The 19,953-nt window shown below is 37.0% G+C and overlaps 1 protein-coding gene across 1 annotated transcript; it reads left to right on the top strand.

Moving 5' to 3' along the window:
* Positions 1-198: 198 nt before the first annotated feature.
* Positions 199-15,188, top strand: LOC140157382 (uncharacterized). The gene is made up of 5 exons (XM_072180560.1): positions 199-336; positions 6,082-6,136; positions 8,610-8,686; positions 9,290-9,556; positions 14,099-15,188. The coding sequence occupies exons 1-5, from the start codon at positions 215-217 to the stop codon at positions 14,235-14,237; spliced, it is 660 nt and encodes a 219-aa protein (XP_072036661.1). The 5' UTR covers positions 199-214; the 3' UTR covers positions 14,238-15,188.
* Positions 15,189-19,953: the final 4,765 nt, after the last annotated feature.

The following is a 19,953-nucleotide window of genomic DNA, read 5'->3' as shown; positions in this document are numbered from 1 at the left end:
CAAAAGTCAAATAACAAAAGCAAAAGTGCATCAAGAAAAACAAAATATTGCTCCAGGTCCGTGTTCCAAACACCAGACAGTTGAAGTAAACAACTCTCGTTTATATTTAATAGTAGAAGACTGACGTCAATAAATATTTATAGTAATTTTGTAATGTATAAGATGGCACCTACGCTTATGCCTACATATTGTTTGCCACCTTCTGAATCCGGGTATGAAAATGTTTATATACTGCACATCCCGAGAGAAACTTGTTAGCTCTGGCTTTGACAGCAAACTGCTCATTAACTTGCAAGAACGCATAGATACCACCGGTGTTGCCTCAACTATAGCGACGTAAGTATTATTAAGTCCTTTAAGACTTTTAAGACAATTAAAATTGTTTCATTTCGATTTTAATTATGAAGATATACTTCGCTTTTAGTTAGGCCTACATGTATTTTTTATAATGTATTTTTTTGTTTTTGCTATGTATGTATTTTTGTTACGTTTTTAAACGTAGTATCATCCTATAATACTTAGGTTTAAGTATCATGCTACTTAAAGGGGCATTTCGTGATCCACAGCCTCATCCCCCCACTTTTCCCAAAAAAAGTTGAGATTTTTACACCACTGGATACCTCTGGCTACATAATGTTGCTACATAATGTTTATGTACCAAATATTTCTTGCAGATTAATTCGTTTAGCAAAAATATCGCCAAATTTGAATTTCGTTCTGGTGCACCAGAACGAAATTACAACACATTGTCTATGGAGCAGTGTAATACACATAATCATGCATAACTCGCAAACGCAAAATCGGAATCAACTGAAATTTTGGAAATAAGCTTTTTTCGTGGATATCTACTGAAAAATGTCATAAAAAGAGGATGCTAGGATCACGAAATCCTCCTTTAAATGGTTATATCAATTAAAGTTTATAACAAGGGCTTCCACATGATGGCTACCAATTTTTGGAATTGGCCACCAATTGGCCGGTTTAAAAAAAATTCAAGGTGCTATGAGGACGATTCTGATATCAATTAAAGCTTTTAACAAGGGCTTCTACATGATGGTCACCAAGTTTTCGTTTGTGAGCAGGGAAAGTGGGCACGGGCATAGATATTCGTGTTTGCTCAAACATCAGTCAGAGTTTAAAAAATAAACGGAGATACACGATACACGGAGTTTTGCATTACTGCAGTTTCTTTAATCGTCAGATGCAAATAATAAAATTACAAATACAAAATACAAAAGAATTACATTGACGCACGTGTATCGTGTATCTCCATTAATTTTTTAACTCTGACTGATATATATTTTCCAGTGTTGAAGATTTACTTACCTTGAACATTATATATTTATTTATTTATTTATTTATTTATTTATTTATTTATTTATTTATTTATTTATTTATTTATTTATTTATTTATTTATTTATTTATTTATTTATTTATTTATTTATTTATTTATTAGTAAGTACGTAAGTAAGTAAGTAAGTAAGTAAGTAAGTAAGTAAGTAAGTAAGTAAGTAAGTAAGTAAGTAAGTAAGTAAGTAAGTAAGTAAGTAAGTAAGTAAGTAAGTAAGTTGAGATGGTAGGTACATGGTGGTCCAAAACGAGCTTTACCTAATTTCAAAGGTTAATTTTCTCAAAGTTGAAAAGTCTGTTTGAATTTGATATTACATATTCTGAAAGAATATCATTCTGAGAGCATTTAGTGACAAAATTATTGAAAAGGAATTTAACTTAACCCTCTCCACACAGGTGTCGACTGCAGACGATATGATTCGAATTCCCAGTGCTAGCTTTAAGTCCGGGCTTTAAGTCAAAGGGTTAAGTTTGACCACGCGTAAGCCAGATGAGTGTGGAATTAGGAGGTGCAATGTTGTCGAAATTTTTCACAAACGTTATTGCGTGTAGAATAGGCATTAGGAGAATTCATTTTGAGTATCTCAAACTAAGGTTAGGAGAATCGTTGCTAGGATCGATTCTCTGATTCTCACCAAATTTGCATCCATGCTGAGTTCACATAGTGTACTGATATACGGTATATAAGGTATTCGCTATATATACACTGAAAAAAATAAAGGTGTCATTTTACACCACTAGAGGTGTCGCATATGGGTCCCCACATGAGCATGCTATGGTGTCATTTTGACAATTATGTGGTGTAATCTTGACACCTTAATGGTGTCATGATTGACTACCTTTAGGGTGTCAATTTAAATTGACACCATTGGGGTCTCGTCTCAGGACCCATTTTGAAAGGTGTCAAAATGACCCCTTCCAAGGGTTGGGAGACCAACTAAAGGTGTCATTTTAAATTGACACCACTGGGGTCTCGTCTCAGGACCCATTTTGAAAGGTGTCAAAATGACGCTTTCCAAGGGTTGAGAGACCAAGTAAAAGTGTCACGTTGGTTGATATGTGAAATCACACATTGTCAGGTATACTGTAGGGTTGTAGATACCACACTCAACTGTATGATGAAAAAAAAAATCAGACAAGAACAGAGTGATTAGACAATAACAGACTGCATGCTACTGTTGCTACATGGACCGTCGTGACTCAAGAGTCGTATGCCTACATGAACATTACATGTAGAATAAGCTTACTGGGCATACGTGCAATTGATGGGGACTAAAAGTAGGCTATACTATAACGCCGTAGTTTACACGTTTTCATGAATTTATACGAATACTGTATAATCTATAATATCCATATTTGTCATTGTACTTTTTTATTATACCAAAAACATGAAATTAATGATAATACTCACATTTTTAGACGGAACTCTCGATTTCACACGACCACTTCGCTGCGCAGACGATCAGTGCTATAAAATCAAAATACGCATGCGCACAGCACGGCAAGCTCAAATTAACACTCCAAAGGTGTCAAGCTTGTTGACACTGAAGAAGAGTATGTAGTAGAAGCACACTCCCTTGGGGTGTAGTGACATACTCCCTTGGAGTGTAATTGACATGTTCTACTACTGGAGTAATTCGGAGTGTCAAATGACACCCTTGAATACACTGCTGGCGTGTCAATTAACAACACACTGGTGTCAATGCATTTTGGTACTATTATCAAAACACTTTAAAGGTGTCAAATAACACCTCCAATCTTATGCGGTACTCAATTTCAGCATTTCATGGTGTCATTTTCAGTAGCTAAGTGTGTCAAGAAAAAATATACACGTGAAAAGTGTCATTTTACACCCCCATATTTTTCAGTGTACGCTCATTTGATCAGATTGAGTTCACACAGTATACTCCTATATGAACTCAGTTTTTGGACCACCCTGTATTTTATTGATTACATGTTTACAGAGGGTAGCCATTATTCAGTACTGAAGCATTGCTTTCAATATGAACCCTCTGTGTAATTGGGACGGATTGGGACAGTTGTGCATGCACGGGTTTCATCCTACTCTTTTCGAAACTGACGTGATAGGCCTATAGGCAATAATACTAATACTCTAAACATAATTTAACTTAACTTTGGTCACTCTGAAGGAAGGAAAGCTCTCATTAGCTCATGGTTCATTTGCCCAATTCTAAATGAACTATGGGGAAAGCGGAAGTCCGGTTAAGGCCAAATAAGGCAAAGGGGGCCAAAGCAAGTTTCAAAGGTGGCACAGTTGGACGAAAATGGTCAGAAATTGGCAAAAAAGTATTGGCATAAAATTCTTAAATATCAGGGCGGCCAACATCCCACAGGGACCGGCAAGGGGGGGACAAGACTTCAGACAGGTGGCAGCTACCCCTCCCCTCCCTTGACTACGCCACAAGTTACCACCGCCGGGTATTGAACCCAGGTTCTTACCGGACCGGGACCCATATAAGGCATATTCAGTAATCGTAAAAATCATCAAAATTCAGAATTTGGTACTTTTGTGTTATTGTCATATATATATATATACATAGCATGCAAGTGATTAAACCGAAAACCGTGTAATAAGAAGCTGTATCAGACATTTTATATGAATCTGTAATTTCTATATAGGCCTACTTTTAAGTAGAGAAATTACCTGGGCCTATACATGTATTTGAATGGGGATTCAACTTTGTCAATACTGCTGTTTTCCTCGTTTCTTCACTGAAAACAAAAGCTTGTATTTCGTTGTGTTCTACTAATTTAAATTAGTAAAATAAACTGCTTGAGCGCATGCTACCAGTTTTACGATGTCTTACGATATATTTATACTAAGCAGACGTATGCAAGACTCGTAAATGAAGGAATAATAGTTGTGGAGTAGGTCCTACCAATTGGATTTGGAAGTTCTACGACAATGCAACATTTAGTACAGCATCGATGGTTCGTAAACGCTGTCATCGCGGCGTTTACGAACTCGTTGTACCATTTGGTTTTACAAATCTCTGGTGGTTTTACGATGTTTAAACATTCCCGCTGTTTCGATCATGTGCTCGTGCTTGCAGACGACTGATCGAGTAGCGGTTGTGCAGCGACAAACTTGAAAGTGGAAAACTTCTCTTCTTCCTTATAAGTGCCTCCCTCATATGTATGAGTATTATCGCACTGCGTACAGACAAGCTGTACTTATTTTTTTTTACTCTGGAACCTAGAGTAGATGAGTGTATTTTGAAGTACAGTCAACATGACCGGGATGATCCCCTGCTCTTTTCGAATAGCCTGTGACGTTCTTTAACGTCAACGTGCACACTACATTAATGTGAGAAAATATGCACACTATGCTAACAGATAATAGGCTATTTCAAGTTATTTCTCTCAAAATGAGCACTAGATATTGTATTGATGGTGTAAGCTTCTTTTTGTATGATCAGAAATGCTGTGCCACATGTACAGTGTGGTCGTAAAGACTAAAAGTCATGATGCTGTGTCACATCGCATGTAAGCTTAAAGCTGTAAGCTTACATGCGATGTGACGCAGTTGTGACTTTGCACACTGCACATGTGGCACAGCATTTCTGATCATACAGAAAAGAAGCTTACACCATCAATACAATATTTAGTGTTCATTTTGAGAGAAAGAACTTGAAATATTATCTGTTAGCATAGTTTTCCACTTTCACAACCATCGTACATCACATTTGTACAATTGATTCGTTCGACCAGACAAACGAGTTCTAAACTTTGTTGAGCCTGTCGAACTAACCAAGATTAGTAGAAAGAGACATCGTTTTTACGATCTTATAACGTTAGGCCGTATAAAATTAATGTTTTGGTTCTCGTCCAGAGGATTTTCATGAATTGATGAGGGAGGGAGGTATTTTTTTTTTTTTGTTTTTTTTTCAATGTAAAATTATCTTTGTTAGTTGTTTTTGGTTTTTTTCAACAGTGCTCGGGGAAACGATGTGGCCCTTTTTTTTTTCAAATGTGAGATTCTGAGGATAAACCCTTAGAGTACCACAAAAAGATTTGGAAGTGTTGATTGTTCTCTAATAAACTTATTTATATGTATGAAGATTTCATAAATCATTCCAAAGTCTAAAAAAAAAGAAAAATCTAAAAAAAAAAAAAAAAAAAATCTGACAAATCCCAGAAATTGAGGAGGGGGGACGAGAACCAAAATATTAATTTTACACGGCCTTAGTACGGCAGGTTTGAAATTCGTAAAGCGTATGCCGTACGAACAGTTTCATTGGTAAAGCAGACTTGTTCGGCATACCCAACCAATATAATAGCATCGCTAAACATGCCTTACAAATCACTAATTAGTAGAACGAGACATCGTTTTTACTAACTTTTATTTAGTAGAACTTACGAAATAATGTTTTCAGTGTTGCCAAATTTTTCATTTTAAAAATACGTAATAACAATAAATTGTAATGACTTAATTCTTCATTTTTAGGCAATTTATTCACAATTTTATATTTTTTTACACTTTCGCTGGTATCGCTGAATAAAGCCTGGAGTTATATTAGGCCTATGTTCTGTTTTATAATATTTAATTAGCAATATTTTGTATTTATTTAATTTCCGATTTTCGATGTTACCAGTGATGAAGTAGAATAAGATATAAAACAAGATATGAGAAGGTGAAGTTAGTAATTTGTATTATGTTTTCCCAGGTGTTAAAAATCGTTATTGCGATGTGATCTTCTTTATTTCAGAATATTTTACTCCAAGTCAAGAAAATTCAGCATGATGAACATGAGAACAAGATTAGTAAGTATAGGCCTATAGTACAGGATCATGATCAACCAGTGGCGTAGATTTCTTTTTGACATGCATGAGGGGGGATTGGAAAAAATGTCTTGAAGCACCTTTTGGCGACAGAATAAGTACATGTACAAATGCACGCCAAAATATGAGTTTAATTTGGTTTTGTATGGACGCCCCCTAAATTTTTGCAAGGGGGAACGTCCCCCTAAAAATCATAACAGAAGACAAATAAAGCAATAATTGCCCTCTGCACTTGCCTTTTTAGTACGCAACACTCAGTGTTTTGGGCCCAAATAGGGTAAAATCGCAACTGCACCCCCTTATCAAAATATTGGAGGGGGATTTATCACCTATCCACCCCCCGGATTTACGCCGCGCCTATGGGATACACCCTGTGTTACGGTCAATAAAATAAAGTATGTATACCAGTATGAAGCACGTTTGATAGGGTTTTAAGGGGGTACTACACCCCTGCCCAATTTTGTGCTTATTTTTGCATTTTTCTCAAAAATTATAGCGCATTGGGGACAAGTAAGATGTGTATATTATAGGGGCAAGGACTACAACTACTGCACTGGAAATTTTATTTCAGCACAGACAACAGTTGTGGAGTTACAGTCAAAAATGAGGAAAACCAATATTTGATCAATAAATCAATAACTATTTGCTTTGAGTTGCTGAATTTCAGTACAGTAGTTGTAGTCCTTGCCCTATAATATATATATCTTACTTGTCACCAATGTGCTATAATTTTTGAGAAAAATGCAAAAATAGGCACAAAATTGGCCAGGGGTGTAGTAGGCCTACCCCCTTAAGGTTAGGTCTAAATTGCAAGAAAATTTGGATGAAGTAAGGCCAAGTAAAAATAAAAATATGTTTCTCGTCCGGGTTCTTAAAAATTAGGAGAATGAGCATGCTTGTTGCATGGGCAGATTTTTTTTTTCAACAACAAATGAGTCATTTTCATTCCCCAACAATTACTGCTTACTAAAATTAGATCTGGGTCTCTGGTATTATAGACAAGGGTCCCATTTTAATATTGGTCCCTATACAGGCCTCCATTAGCACGTCCATACCCAACCAAACTTAAATACCCTAACCCTTGTCATTATAAGTCTATGTAGTTTCGTTAAGACAATGGGTACTTGGGACCAAAAATGCGTACATGTCTACATTTTGTAAAAAGACGGGTCAAATATCGGTGTAGAAAAACTTCATATAGGCCTATAAAGACGTCAGGCCCGCACGCGTTATTTCTTTCTGCAACCATAATGGGCCGCAATGCGATAACACATAGTACATACATGTAATTATAGGCCTATGAGGCTAGATATAACACGAGTTTATTACTATTATTATTTCCTCTTACTTAATAAAATAAAAAGCAATCGATAGAATTAAAATTCTACAACGGTTTACCTGGGGGTTCGAACCCACAATCTATGTATCCATAGTCTAATGCCTACACGACTGTGCTATGATTCGTTGTGCCAGAAAGGTGTTTGTTTATGATACTTATTGATTACGGAATAAAGTGCATACACACAATATACTATTACTAGTATATTAGTACTAATAAATACGTATATAATCCTAACCCTAACCCTAATCCCTAACCCTAACCCTAAACCCTAACCCTAAACCCTAACCCTAACCCTAACCCTAACCCTAACCCTAACCCTAACCCTAACCCCTAACCCGTACCCTAACCCTAACCATAAGACCCTTACCCTGGCAATAATGAACCTTGCCTCGGACTATGCGGTTAGTGATATATTGCGGCCCATTATGGTTGCAGAAAGAAATTAAGCGGCCCGCACGCAGGGTTTTTTTTTTGGGGGGCTGATTTTGAAAAAGGGGACTTTTTTTCCAAGAGGAGGGGGCAATTTTGTGAAAAATGGGACTTAAAGGAGGATTTCGTGATACTAGCATCCTCTTTTTATGACATTTTTCAGTAGATATCCACAAAAAAAGCTTATTCCCAAAATTTAAGTTGATTCCGATTTTGCGTTTGCGAGTTATGAATGATTTAGTGTTTTGCACTGCTCTATAGCAGACTGTTGTAATTTCGTTCTGGTATAGCTACCAGAACGGAATTCAAATTTGGCGATATTTTTGCTAAACGAGTTAATCTGCAAAAAATTTTTTGGTACATAAGCATTATGTAGCCAGAGGTATCCAGTGGTATGAAAATCTCATTTTTTTTGGAGAAAAGTGGGGGATGAGGCTGTGGATCACGAAATCCCCTTTTAAATCCCGAAATTTGGGTCCAAAAGAGCGTAAAAAACTTTTTTTTTTGCTATACGCTTGCAAATTATGATATTTTGGGACTTTAAAAAATACTATTGCCTATTTGGGGGAGATGCGGCCTCCGCACCCCCCCCCCCCTCCCCCACCTCCTGCGTACAGGCCTGTAAGACGTCATCGATCTTTTGATTTGTTCCCAATTATTTACCTCAATGTTTCTTGTTTGCAGGCTTTGTATTATGGCCTAATAGTGTGTACGTGTATGTTTGTTAAAACTTGCGTAGCAGTCGATGCACATTATCACACGTAAGTTTATCAATTAAAAAATGTGTTTTGTGTACATGATGTAACAAGTAATTGGCTATTGTTCATTAAAAAACCCAACAACATAATTTTATAAACGGTTTTAGTTCAATGTACACGTATAGGCCTACTGTACGTGTTTTTGAGGCCTATTTGTGATTATAATTATTGTAATCTGAACGGTAAGTCGCAGATAGGTCAACTTTGCTTTTTCTGAATCCGTATGACCAGAGGAATAATTTTGCGTATTTTTGACAAAATCTGAGCTAATTTGAAATTTCAACCCTGTTATATGAAATTTGACCCCTGTTGGCCCCTAGGGACACTTTTTGAATTTTTTAACATATCTTATCTTGTTCTTAAAAACACCACAGGTTTTCTGATCTAGAAACGTTGATTAGAAGTATATATTTCCGAGGGTGCACACTAGGCCCTTCTTCCAATTTAACTATATTGATTTTCAATAGAAGCTGTTGCTGAATATTTTGAAAATAGTTTTTCTTGGGCATTCTGTGCCTAAAATGTCATGTTTCTAGATTTTTAAAGTATAAAATGAAATGCTGTAATAAAATTCTCAATAAACGATTTTGAACCTATGTCTTGCAGTGATACTCAAGTTAGAGCCTTTGCAACCTCTTTGTGGTTATGTTCACTCGAGTCTGAACCAATCAGTTTCAAGACAGAAAATGACATTGCTGCTTTACCGTACACCACCAGTCCTGGAAGCTCTTGCGAAGAAGATTGTGGTTGGAGGCCAATTTTTAGCGTCCCTGGTATCAGCGGGTTATCGGGTGTCTATGATCATGTCACCAATAATTGGGTTCCAGTTACTGGAAACTCACTACGTCAATATTTCTACTCTTGCACATGCAGGTATGAGCTGGCGGCAAAGTATATATTTAGTCAGGACCGGATTCACCCTTTTTGGGGGCCCTGGGGCAGGTTAAATTTGGAGGCCCCAAAACCGTGAGGAAGGCATGTGCACTCAAGTGGCCAATGTTAAGTTTTAGTTTATAAATATGGGCACATATGTTTTAGATGGACATTTTACCGGATGATCATAGCCCATACATACAATAAATATTTCGTATAGCCCCCTCACGAAAACTAGTGCATTGCATACACACTTGCTCAATTAGCATTTTGTGCAAATTTTATTACATAATTTGTTGCCGTTCTTTTTTTATGGACCTTTTCAATTTACATGTAAGGTCTATGGAGATTAATATTAGAAAGGCTGGAAAGGGCGCTATTTAAAACGGCACTTAAAAGCACTTAAAATTTAGGCCGTTTGGGCCGTTTTTTAAAACGGCACTTAAAAGCAGTTAAATTTAAATGATCAAAGAAAAAAAAAAAAAAAAAAAAAAAAAAAGAACGGCAACAAATTGTGTAATAAAATTTGCACAAAATGCTACTTGAGCAAGTACAAATATAATTAAATACTTCTGGAGAGGGGGCTAGAGCTAAAACATAAAATATCCTATACCCTATAAGTGGCTTTTGATTTGATTTGTTTGGGTTTTGACAACCCTGGATAACCCAATAAAGCCTGCATTGAAGCTTATTTCCATTGGGGTCCATTTGAACACCGGGACGGGTTGGGAACAGTCAGTGGTTAACACCCTACTCCTTTCGAAACTGACTGCGAGATACATATACAGGTATAGCTCTCTGTACACGGGACTGACGGCTTAACGTCCTCTCCGAAGGACGGAGTACTTTCATGATTCATTTACCCAATTCTAAATGAATCATGGGGAGAGTGGATGTCTGAATTTAATCTACAGATGTTGCCAATTAATTTTAGACAAAATCAATTGAAAGAACATTTTAAGACCGATATTCAACTTATAGTAACCAAAATTAATTAGTGGTAGGGCTTATGTGTCCAAAATTTCGCGCGCGCAATTGTTTCAAGAATTGAGGGAGGGGCATTATGAGTTCTATTATGTTTCCTTGGGTGCCACAACCCCTAGCTACGCCACTGCCCGTGTATAACTATAAGATATCACTAGAAATACATCAGCTACAGCTTGCGCGTGCATGGTTTCAAGCATACCGTGGAAACTTGGCATGTTGCCCATGGGGATCGACGCTAATTCAGGTACCGCGTGAGCAAACTCAAAAAATACATATTTGAAATGTGACATGACATCTTGGATAACATCCGTACAAGAGATAAGCTTTTGCACAATTTTAAACGTGATAACAATCCTGAGGTTTACACAAAGTTCTGTAAAATCAGAAATCAAATTCAACGGGATATTAAGAAGGCAAAAGCTTCATATTTTTCTAACAAAATTGAAGAAAACAAAAACAATCCTGAAGGTCTTTGGAAACAATTTAAATCTCTTGGCTACAGCTCCAAAGGTAAAGATCATTCTCAAATTGTTTTAACTGTGAATGGTGAGAAGTGTTTTAATTCTAAAAAAGTCGCCAATTGTTTTAATGATTTTTACACTACTGTTGCTGGCAACCTAGTGAAAGATCTCCCACCATCGAAAGGTCTTTTTTCGACTGAGTCTGAAGTTTAAAAAATTTTTTTATTAAGAAAAGGATGTGAAACCAAACAGTTTTAGACTCTCATCCATCACTTCTGATTTTGTTTTTAAAGAACTCTGTTCATTGAACACATCTAAAAGTACTGGGCTCGATGGTATCCCAGCAAGATTTCTTAGGGATGGAGCCTTAGTCATCAAAGATCATTTAACGCACATTATCAATTTATCTATCAGTTCAAGTTCAGTTCCAACCGATTTTAAAATGGCTCGTGTTTATTAAAACCACTTTTTAAGAAAAATGTAAGAACAGAAGTTGGTAACTATCGTCCTGTGAGCATTCTTAGTGTCACTTCCAAGATCCTTGAGAGGGCCGTCTATGTCCAGCTTGAGAACTACTTAACAAAGAATAACATCCTCTACAGCTTCCAGTCTGGATTTAGGGGGCTTTTTTCAACGGGCACATGTTTGACTCATCTTACTGACTATATTCATAGTCAGACCGCTTCTGGCAATTTTACTGGTATGGTTTTGATTGATCTGCAAAAGCCTTTCGACACTGTTGACCATGTCATTCTTTTGAAAAAATTAGAGGCCTTGGGAGTGTCCTCGGTTGAGTGGTTTAAATCTTATTTAACTGGTAGGAGGCAAATCGTCAATGTTAACCAGGTTGATTCTGCCCCACTTGATATTTCCTGTGGAGTTCCGCAAGGCAGTATCCTTGGTCCACTCCTCTTTCTCTGCTATGTGAATGACATGCCCACCAGTGTCGACTGCAAATCACTTTTATACGCTGATGACAGTGTCTTGTTTGTTTCTGATAAAGATCCCCAAAAGATCGCTGATAAACTGAGTCTCGAATTAGACTCTTGCAGGCAATGGATGATAGATAATAAGCTCTCCCTTCATCTTGGTAAAACTGAGGCCATCTTATTTGGTACCAAAAGGAAGCTAAATTCAGTTGATAGTTTTACTGTTGCTTGCAATGGGGAGCTAATTAATACCTCTCTGTCTGTGAAATATTTAGGGGTCACCCTCGATAATACTCTTTCCGGTGAATCAATTGCTTCTAATAATTATCAAAAAAGCAAGCGGGAGACTAAAATTCTTGTACAGACATGCAGACTTTTTATGCATGAAAACACGCAAGACACTGTGTTCAGCTTCAATTCTTTGTCATTTCGATTATGCATGCTCTTCATGGTATACAGGGTTATCTAAATACTACAAAAACAAATTACAAATTATGCAAAACAAGATCGTTCGTTTTATTTTGGATGTGGGGCCACGTACTCATATTGGGCAGAAAGAATTGGATATGGTGGGTATGCTATCCCCGGATGCTATCAAGTCAAGACAGAGTAGTTCAATTAAAACTTAGTCATGTTTTTAAAATTTTCCATAACTGTTGTCCTGAATATATGAAAATGCATTTTACTAGAGTATCATCTCTTCATAATTACAGTACCAGGGGTAGTCCATTCAACTTTGAGGTTCCTCACTCCAAGGGCCAAAATAGCCTCACTTTCTTTAATAGTGCAATTCATCATTGGAACTCACTGCCAAATGAAATCAAGAACATCAATGATTTTAAATTGTACAAACAATCTGTTAAAGTTTTTAGCTGATCAAGGGTCTATTTGATTTTGAGTTTGAGCTGGTCTCACATATCTGCTTTTTGCGTCCTTTGTGCACGTTGTCTCTGTTCTTGTAAAAAGTATGGCAGTTTGTTCCTTTATTTTCTCTTGCTTGTAAAGGACCCCAATGGAAATAAGCTTTTCCCAAGGCTTTTTGGGCTATCTTTGGTACTTGTGTTGATTTGTAATTTCGTTATACAATTTTGATGTGCAATTTATTTTATTTTGTTATAATAATACTGTATATGTAGTGTAATTTGTATGTTATTCTTATTATAGTACCAAATCAAATCAAATCAAATACATATTTGAAATGTGGGCGAAAATTCAGCATTTTTTGACCATTTTTGGTGCAAATTTCTCAAAGTTGGTCAAAATTCAAAACAACAACAACAAAAAACAGCTCCATTTTTATCTTGTTTTTAATTACACCCCATACCCCCACCCCTTTATAGCGGCGGCCCTGCATTTTGGCAAATTTGACCTCACAGATGAATTGATCAAGTCTTTGCCATTCTAAATATGTATACTTTTATTATATATTATACCAACAATTTAGCAGTTATGAGGCCCGTTTCCATAATTCCAGGGTTCAGACCAACCTTAACCATCTTCAAAAGTTCTCCAATAAACCGCAGTCGCACACAACCCTATTTGTTTGGCTCCACTTGGAGCATTGACCAGAGAACCAGTCCACTTGTGGCCCCGGTCCCCGCACTCCGTGCATCCGCGGGTATTCATGCTCGTCGAAAATTTCGCGAAATAGGGGGTGTTTTCAGATGAAGAAATGCGACTCGCGAAACACACAAAAAGGGGTGTTTTTCAAACCACGTGTTCGCGAAATTGAAAAAAGGGTATTTTCATGGAGCAGTCTACGTGTTTCTGTCAGAAAAGGGTATGTTAGAAATATCGTTCGCGTTTAGCGAAAATAGGGGTATTGTCGAAGGGCAAATAATTCGCGAAATCGCTAAAAAAAGGGGTGTTTTTCCCCTAAAAACTTCGCGAAATGAGATGCAAAAGGGGGTGTTTTTAAAGTTCACCGACAAGCATGAATACCCGCGGATGCACGGAGTGCGGGGACCGGGCTTGTGGCTTATCTTTTTGTCAGAAAATAAAACGAGATACCCGGTACATATTAGGCCTACACACAGGTCTCTCCACTCCTATTTTGTCACATGTTTTGAGACAACCTCCTTCTAAATTATAATTCAGCTTAATTTCTATTAAAGCGATAGAATCTGGATCCTTTAATGCTTCTTGATTTCGTTTGTTTCTTGCAGGAACCCTGGAAGTGGTTGTGGCTGTACTCAGAAGTATGTCTTGCACAGAGTCCTTGCCTGTCCATGGTGGTGGCCATCATGCACCAATCCATATGCTGTTATAATTTCAGCGAAAGTGCCCTCAAACTGTTGTTGCTAATCAATTGTGATGTGGCATAGAAGCATTGGTGAACGGGGGGGGGGTTGTTAAAACAAGCATCAAAACGTAGCACACCTTTAATTTGTTTCAGATGGACATTTTATTGTGAAAGGACCCTATATTTCATTGTACAAGCAGTACATTAAAAAAATCCATATAGCCCCCGAATGAAAAGTATTCAATTATCTTTGCAATCACTCAAAAAGCATTTTGTGCGAATTTTACATCAGAACTAAGTGCTATTAAATTTTTATGGGCCTTGTTATTCTCCATGTAAAGTCTATGGGGATGAGGATTACAAATGGATGGCAATATTGAAAAACCCTCATTTTGGGCCATTTTAGACATTAAAATGCCCATAAAAAAGAATAGAACATAGAATTGTCATAAAATTCGCACACAATGCTACCTGAGTGAGTACCAACATTAATTAAATACATTTCATTCGGGGGCTATTGCACAAAAAAACCCGTCCTATACCTTAATGGTTATGAAACAAAGGTGAGCAATGCACCGTCACAAACAATTTTAACAGGAAAACAAAAGAAGAGCGAAGTCTGGCTGTATCCGTCAGAAGCAGCGACCTAAAGTAGCTGGACAAGTTCAATGAGATATGTAGGAGCTTGGTTATTTACACATTTAAGGGTACACGATGTATTCTTGGTCGGTCGAAGCAGCCAAAAAAAAATTTATTTTCATTCTTTAAATCAATATATTATTGAAAAATAACACTTTGATGTTTTGCAAAAGTTCATTCTACAAATCATATACTTTGAAAACTTGCTTGATTTATTTTTGTTTTTCATGATCCTGGCATCTTAGATATCCATGAAAAAAGCTTATTTTCAAAATTTCAGTTGATTCTGATTTTGTGTTAGCGAGTTATGCATGATTATGTGTATTACACTGCTCCATAGACAATGTGTTGCATATTATGAGAATTTCAGCGGTTCTCGACCTCTGCGCAGTTCTCGACGCATAAGCGTCGGCCGCAATACCTCCACCTTGACGGCCATCACTTTAACCTGTGCGATTTCACTTGACCCAAAAATGACCTTCACATTATCTGCCTCACTAAGGAGGTTGCTCCCATCAAATTTCATCAACCTGCAGCAGTCTATAGCGATTTGACCCCAGATGACCCCATAATGACCTTGACATTTTTGCCTTGTTTCAGTGGTTGTCCTCACAAAATTTAATGAATCTGCGACAATCTATGGCAATTTGACCTCGGATGACCTTGGATGACCCCAAAATGACCTTGACATTTTTGTCTTCCTACAGTGGTCGTTCCCACCAAATATCATGAACCTGAAACAATATATGGCGATTTGACCCCGGATGACCTCACAATGACCTTGCAATTACGCATATTTTGGGCTGAAAAACAAATCAGGTCAAGAACGCCTGGATTTGCTACTCTCCACCAAGTTTCATCACTGTATCTCATACAGATCCCCCCTAAATCTGTGCACAAGGTTATTTTCCTTGATATATAAATTATGCAAATTAGGTACTTAATTACCATATTTTGCGATGAAACCCTGCTTAAATTTGGAGACCACCAATTGCCACCCCTCCACCAAATTGCATTATTATACGCCTTACCAGAAATTACACTCGGACGGACGGACGGCCAGATGGACGGACAACCAGGAAACATAATACTAAAGTACCTCCGGTGGAGGCATAATAATATTTCCACCTGCTAATTTGAAAGAGTATTATACATTCCCAACGTTTGTGCCATACATATTAACAACAGGTCTTTTTTTTATATATTTATACTCAAACAAAGTTTATACAGGGTGGACTTACTACATTTCTACAACTGTTAGACTATGCCATAGTATATTCTTGATAAATAAAAGCATGTTATTAATGTTAATCATGATGAAAGCATTCTGTTGAACTCGAAATTATACTGATATTTATTACATCAAAATACTAGTATAAAATTGTTATGAAAAAGTTTATATAAATATATTAGTGACAGTAAAAGTAAAGTGTACGTAGGCTTATATTATTGAATGCAACCTATCATAATGTCATAATTATACTGAACAATTCTGATTTTAGAATCTGCCAGTTTATTAATCGCGAAATTCCAGGTTAAAAATCCACTTGGGAAGCTAACAAACAGAGGGAGTAGGGTGACTGAAAAGATCAGATGTGAAAATCTATCAATTGTGCACACATTAATTAGATCAGAGTTTTAAGCTTAAATACAATATCCAGAGTATGCACAATGGACAAGTGGACTACGGGGTAGTCTATGCTACTGTGTTTGTCTTGTCCAAACTTTGTACAGTAAATGATTCTGTATTTCAAACATTTCACTTGTTTTCAATGTAGTAGGATTTATTTTTAAAATTGAAAGTTATGCAATGTCATTGTTTGTGTCGTCAAGTCAATGCACAAAATCATTGAATTGAACTCTCTGTAATAATATTTAGTTTTGTCTTGTCCAAACTGGTAATGATCCTGCGAAATATTGAAAAAGTTGGTTTTGTGGCATTCACTTGTTTTTTTTTTGGTTTGTCAATGTGTGGCAACTTAATTTTGAAATTGAAAGTAATTTCAGTGTCATCCAGTCAATGCACTAGGATCCTATATCATTGAATTTCATTTTATGCAGCCCTACTACTTTAGTTGTGTGTGATTTTCTTGCCCAAACAATTATATTTGTACAGTACCAGAAACTATTCCAGAAACATATTTTGGAGGACATCATCTGGATATATATCAGGGGTGTGGTTCAAAGCTTGTGAAATATCCAGGGAAGAATAGAAAATCATGAAACAGTGTGAAATTGAGCAAAAATACCACAAAATGGGCTGAAAATCAATAAAATTGCGTAAATTTTAGCCACAAAAAATCTGAATAAATCCTGAGGAATCGCACCCCTAATATATAAATTCTTGGTACACATTTTATTATGCATTTCACCTTACTTTTCTGCATTAAAGACTTTGACTTTCCCTCAACAAAGAGCACGATGCCAAATGAAAAGTGCTTACAGACATAGGGCTGCATGAACAAATCGCAAGGTCAGTGTCGGTGGTGTTTATTTTCTTCACTTCAACCTCAACAGAGGGCAGTATGCCAGTCAACTGTTCATTGCAGGCCCTGGTTCATTGCAACCAGTGACATTACCAACATATAGAGTGTCAAGCAGAATGTGTCATTACCAAGCAAAAATCAAGTTTCATTTCTTGACAAAAACAGTAGAATACAGACAATAGGCATAATATGTAACACTACAATACTCGTAACATTATCAGCTACCATATTTACTCTAAAAGCAGTACGGTGCAAAAACTGATTGAGGCGCCAATGGCTCCTAACTTTATAAATTTGTGCACCCATATTTTGCTCCCAGGTAAAAAAATCTGAGGCGCCAACTGAACAGCCACGTGTGTTGAATGTTCATAGCTGCTGTACTCAATACATACATGTATTTCCATTGAACGCTACATACTTCATACACAGCATGTACAGTGTAAGCCTGTATGTTATCCAGGAAGTCCCCATCGAGACATCATTATATTAAATGGATATTCATAGCATACACTCATACTCTTGAATGCTACATACATGTTTTGCATTTGCTGGCGATTAAAAGCTTAAACAGTTGGGCGCCATTGGCGCCAGGGATTTAATATTTAGTCGCATCAGAAAATATCTAGTCGCCAATGCGCCTAAAATGGTCGCACCGTACAGCACTGTTAAAAAGGCTCCTAGGACCCTAATAAATGAGTTTTTTTTCAATGACAAAGTGGCCGAAATACAAATGTCATGTCACATGAGTAAGCCTAAATCTGCCATTTGCCGTGTTTGATGAATTGCAAAATTGCACAACAACCTCTGTTCATTGCACCAACCAAATCATGGTAGAATGTTCATTTAAAGAACTACTATGAAAATGCACTCACAAGTTTGGAGAGATAACGTTCAATATCCTACCGATAATATCACCATGAATAATTGGCCAATTTTCAAAATGGCAGACCCAAAAGCAATTTTTGTGTATTTTGCCCCAGAATGGTTAAGTTTATATCATTATTTTTATCATCAATAAGGCATTTCTAAAACCGCAAGTCTTGCCTGCTTTTGCAACTGCCTGCCATACATACAGCTGGAAAAGTGATATATAGTCACCTCCTTTCAGGCGAAACAAAAATTAGCTGCCAATTATCACCCCCTTAGAATAAATACAGTATGTTAGGGATGTACAGATTCCAGCAATACTAACACATATTGATACAGAGCAAGTTAGTAACTCTAATTATCAAAACTGCCTCCTTCGGCCTGGTTGGATCACATTGTATAACATAGGCCCAAAATACCATGAAAATTGGGGCATCCAAGGTATTTTTGTGTTCACTGTGAGTGAACCCTGCACCTTGTTAGCTGCCATTCAACACCTTGTGCTCGTTCATACTACAGATTCATGTTGCAAAATGTAGCAGGTTAGGTGTGTTTGAAGTGGAAGAGGAGTCACTGTGCATTCTTTGTTGTGGTCATTGTATCTTTTTGTATTGTCCGATTGGAACATCTTGGTTCAGGACTATGGCAAGGAAAACATAATTGGGGCAGCCATCAAGAATTGGGGTAGCTATAGTTTGTTCTTTGGCAAAAAAAAGAGACTTGTAACATAACCAATCAAAGAGGCCATATAGAATGGCATGTACGGAGTTGGATGCAGGACTCAAGCTAGTTGCAGTGAGCATAAGTAGGGATTTGATTCGCCCAATAACAAATACCAAATAGTTTCCACCGATTATAAGCCAAACAAATTAATTATAGATTTGTATCAAAATCAGTATAATTACCACGGCAGGCCTGGCTAAACTAAGTACTCTGCCTGCTATTCATTACCAAAGCAGGCATGGCTACACCAAGCACCCTGCTTGCTATAGGCCTGTCATTCATTTTAATTATAGAGCATGCCTGGCTGCACCCCAGGCACATAGACTAGAATTGTTTTTGGTGTTGTGCAGAATTTCTAAAAAGTGGACCTTTTTCACAAATAAATTTGTTTACACGCTATACTATAATCAGTGATGCCAGTCAGTGTTGTCAAAAAAAATCCTAGAATGGCAAAAAATTTCCTGAAAAATGTACTTTGCCTATACATTTTTGTACAGGATTATCAAGAGTAAAATTTCCTGAAGACTGTCAACACTGTATAATAGTGAACTTGCCACCCTTAAAATTGACTTCTGGGATATTTTGAAAGGTAACATGAAATCTGTTCGTAAATTTTGTTACTATTTGGACCTTCTTGGGTACATTTTAACATTTCCCCCTGAAAAGTGCATCTTTTTTGATGGGGAGGGGGTGCATCACACACCCTGGCTACAGGTCTGATTTTGCCATATGCTCACAAATTTTGATGTGCTCTTAATTGCATTGTGTGTGCAAACACATGGCTAAATAATTTGCTAAATTAAGGAGTTCTACTCAATCCAGACTACATTGGGCAATTTCAGTTGACCTTAATCTTCCACATTGTGGGAGTATGAATTTAAATAGGGTTACCTGAATGGGTGACTCCATTTGAAAACCACACCCCATGTGTGGGAGATTAAGATCATGTCTCCCATAGGGGGTGCATGAGTTTTATCTGGAATTGCCCATTCTAGGAAATCAGGATAGGTGCTGTTCCAAGTAACAACCACACAATATTTACCCCACATTTAACACAAGAAGT

This window comes from Amphiura filiformis, chromosome 7 (genome assembly GCF_039555335.1).
Source record: "Amphiura filiformis chromosome 7, Afil_fr2py, whole genome shotgun sequence".
Lineage (NCBI taxonomy): Eukaryota > Metazoa > Echinodermata > Ophiuroidea > Amphilepidida > Amphiuridae > Amphiura > Amphiura filiformis.
This window is presented reverse-complemented; position numbering and strand designations above follow the sequence as displayed.

Excerpts from the sequence above, each read along its gene's own strand:
- LOC140157382 (XM_072180560.1), top strand. The coding sequence starts at position 215 with ATGAAAATGTTTATATACTGCACATCCCGAGAGAAACTTGTTAGCTCT. Across the intron at positions 6,137-8,609 it reads TGAACATGAGAACAAGATTA|GCTTTGTATTATGGCCTAAT; the intron begins GTAAGTATAGGC and ends TCTTGTTTGCAG. Across the intron at positions 8,687-9,289 it reads GTCGATGCACATTATCACAC|TGATACTCAAGTTAGAGCCT; the intron begins GTAAGTTTATCA and ends TATGTCTTGCAG.